This window comes from Mus caroli, chromosome 13 (assembly GCF_900094665.2).
Source record: "Mus caroli chromosome 13, CAROLI_EIJ_v1.1, whole genome shotgun sequence".
Lineage (NCBI taxonomy): Eukaryota > Metazoa > Chordata > Mammalia > Rodentia > Muridae > Mus > Mus caroli.
This window is the reverse complement of record NC_034582.1, coordinates 50,540,674-50,544,149: the sequence shown is the minus strand read 5'-3', so window position 1 is coordinate 50,544,149 and position 3,476 is coordinate 50,540,674. Positions and strand designations below refer to the sequence as shown.

The window sequence follows — 3,476 nt, the reverse complement described above, 5'->3', positions numbered from 1 at the left end:
AGAGCCCTGGCTGATTCTCTAGTCTGAGTTCCCTGCCATTATCCTAGACTGTTTCTCCAGGGCCCGGGCCCAGGCCCCTGTGAGACCTTCCTGGCTACTAGAACTGTGGGGTAGGAGCTCTCTCTAATGTTCCCCCACTGTGTGGGGCCCGTGCTCTGATATCCAACACCATTCTAGGCTTGTGAATTCCACATATGATCTTACAAAAAAATGCTGAAAGCTAGCATGTGCCTTTAATCCCAGCACTCAGGAAGCAGAGGCAGGTGGATATCTGCAGGTTTAACAGGTTACAGAACAGCCACAATACTAAGACAGACTATTTTTTTGTTTGTTTGTTTTAATGCTGAAATAAGAATGCTCTTTATTAAAAGACTGGGTCCCTGGGTACAACTTCTGGGTTGCCATCAGAGCCATCAGAACAACTAACTTTGAAAATTGGAAATAGTAGGAACTGGGGCTCTTACGATCTGAACAACACCAGAACCACTGGCTAAAAAAAAAAAAAAAAAAAAAAAAAAGAACAAGGTAAGAAGTGTCCATCCCCATCTCTGAATGGAGGAGCGCACACATCAGATGACACAGTTTTTACAGCAGCTTTATTCAAGATAACCTCAAGGGGAAACAATACGGTTTCAACAGTACAAAGCTAGGTTGTGACTGATCCAAATAAAGGACTACTAGATAGTATTAAAAAACCTCTCAGTCAGGCATGGTGGCACACGCCTTTAATCGCAGCACTTGGGAGGGAGGCAGGTGGATCTGAGTTCAAGGCCTACAGAGTGAGTTCCAGAACAGTCAGAGCTGCACAATGAGACCCCGTCCTGAAAAACCAAAGCAAACCAAGCAACCAAACCCACAATAACATGGATGAAAGCTGATGTGGGACATGGGGGCATGTGCCCGCCATCCCAGAACCAGGAAGGCAGAGGTGGGAGGGTCAGCAAGCAGCTCAAGGCTAGCCTCCCAGATGACAAGTCTGAGACCAGCCTGGGCTACATGAAACAAAGCCACAGAGACCAGGCATTTCTCTCTCAGCCTTCTACTCCACGATGTTAGTGCTTGTGTCCTGGACACTCCCACTTGCCCCACGAGACTCTCCAAATCATGATTTTTAAGTGTGTAAGCTTCCAAAGGGCAACAGCTAGCTACTTCTAGGGTTTCCACACTCGCAGTGTTGGACATGAAGCTGGTAGGGACTCCTGAATCTATTTAAACACAGAGGTCTTCCAAGACAAGGGCTAATGGCCAGTCAGCCCATTCAGGGCCTTACCCTTCGGTTCCCTACTTCATGCTCTTTACTAATTCTGACACCAATTCTGGCACAGACTTCTAGGAAGACTGCTGAGGAGGCCTACAGTTGGGAAGCTGAAAGCAGAGAACCGACCCCAGGAGTCAAGAGCTTAAGTCAGGAGCTAGGGGCCACTGGTGCCCAGAGCAGTGTGCTACAAGGACCTGGGGCTGGTGGTGCTTGGCCTGGCCCATCTGCATCAGTTTCTAAGCCGTAACGCTCTTTGTCCTGTTACTTCTGAGTCAAATAAAAGGCTCTCCCAAGGACCAGTTGGCCTAGGAGGACTTCAAGGAAAACTCTGACAGCTCTTTAAGTGGAGTGGGAAAGGACACCTGTCTTCAGCACTGCCACTCAGTCACTCACACATCCAGCACTTAAGACAACACCCTGGACATCTACCCTGAAGGGAGTGCCCTTGAGACCAGCAGCAGTATGGACACAGTTTTCACACTGGCCTCTTCGCAGTCCCCCACTCAGTAGCCAGAGTGACTATCTCAAGAATCAATCCCTTAGCTGGGGGATGAACTGGGTTGGGCTTAGGGCATCAGGGAGACCTTTCCTGGGTAAGATCGTTATTAAGGACACTGGGGCCGACTGTGTGGGGATGCCACAGCAGTATCAACCTCAGCCCTGGGGTTACAGCCTGACTCAAGAAGAAATTCTTTTTTTGGATGGTTGAATGACCAAAGAACAAGAGTTTAAGCCCTGCCCCATCTCTACTTGGTACCCAATGACACTAACAAGGAAGCTGTTTTATCTCGACAGGCTTTAGGAATACTTCCTGGAAGACCTGCTCCACCCACAGTTATGTAAAAACCCACTGCAGTGGATCCCAGGACACAAACCCACAAGGAATTCCTCAGGTTAGGGTCTGGGGACCCTATTGCTCTCTGTAGAACCTGCACCAGTTCTAAATTCCTTTTTAGTTCCCCCGGAATCTTCTTGAGGAGGTCAAGGGAGGGATAGCACCATAGCAACTGGGTAGGATTGCCCACTACACAAGGGCACAGAGCTAACACCAAGTGACCTTTTAGTAGGCTGGCAGGAAGCAGTTACCACAAGGGCACAGAATCAAGGAACATAGCAGGTAGGAGACTTTCTCACATGGCCCTGGGTTGGTGCACCCCCTTAGGTGCCTTTCAGGAACCCAGTGGGCATTCAAGTCTCCTCTGATGCCGAGCTGCTGCAGCTGCCTAGCACCATGTGGGAACTGGAGAGACAGCAGGCAGCGGAGATGGCAGTGCTCTGCCAGAGACTCTGTGTTCTGGGACACTTCATGGTTGGCAGGATCTATACCTAGCAAGCCTGCACACTTGAGGGACAGGAAATGACACATTAGCTCCACATTTCTACACCAAGCTGCCTGGAACCCAGAGACAGTGCTCTCCCTTCTCTGCAGGACCTTGCTCCCAACTGACCTTGAGAATAAAAACAGACATCGGGACTGTACGACATACACCCAGAAGGGCGGGGAAGGCCAACCTCTCAACCTTCATTTCACCTCAGGTCTTCTCAGAGCCCTGTCTCCTGCCATGGCCTATAGGGCCATGCTCAAGACGGGCAGGAGGAGCTGCATCTGGGCACAGTCAGGCTATCTGCAGATCTGCAGCCCAAGTTGGCCTCAGGCCTCCACATTCTTCGGATATAAGAGAGGAGGAAGGAGCCACGGCTAAGCAGTCACCAGGAACTGGCTTATGGCTGTCCCAGCAGGCTGACCAGGCAGGGACAGCTTTAGTCTTGCACTGTGCTTGAGTCCTTTGGAGTGGGTTGTGTTTGTACTGGCGTCTGGCTCCCGAGTGTCACTAATGTTTTGGGTGACCTGTAATTTGAAAACACAGACACAAGGTGAGTGTGTGGCATGGCCATGAGGGTACACTCAGTAGATTGTTCTAATGGTGGTATGGCTTCCCTCATATGCTGGGACAATGGCATGGTGGCCTCCCTCTTATGGAGGATCCCTGGATACTAGGGTATCTCATTTCAACTTCAAGTCAATTCTGCATGGTGAGACCACTCTCATTTTCCATATGAAGCTGAACTTCAGAAAGCTTAATCGACTAGCTTAAAATATTTATTTAGAAATTTAGGATCTGGGCTGGAGAGATGGCTCAGTGGTTAAGAGCACCAACCGCTCTTCCGAAGGACTTGAGTTCAAATCCCAGCAACCACATGGTGGCTCACAACCATC

At 49.7% G+C, this 3,476-nt stretch overlaps 1 protein-coding gene across 3 annotated transcripts in view; it reads right to left on the bottom strand.

Moving 5' to 3' along the window:
• Positions 1–579: 579 nt before the first annotated feature.
• Znf346 (zinc finger protein 346) overlaps positions 580–3,476 on the bottom strand; it is a 20,041-nt gene continuing 17,144 nt past the window's right edge. For 2 of the 3 annotated variants that reach the window (XM_029468468.1, XM_029468469.1), the window contains exon 6: positions 580–3,107. In XM_029468468.1, coding sequence (XP_029324328.1) covers positions 3,020–3,107 — 88 coding nt within the window. In that variant the 3' untranslated portion in view covers positions 580–3,019. The remainder of the gene's footprint in view (positions 3,108–3,476) is intronic. The other variant, XM_029468470.1, reaches the window with a different exon arrangement.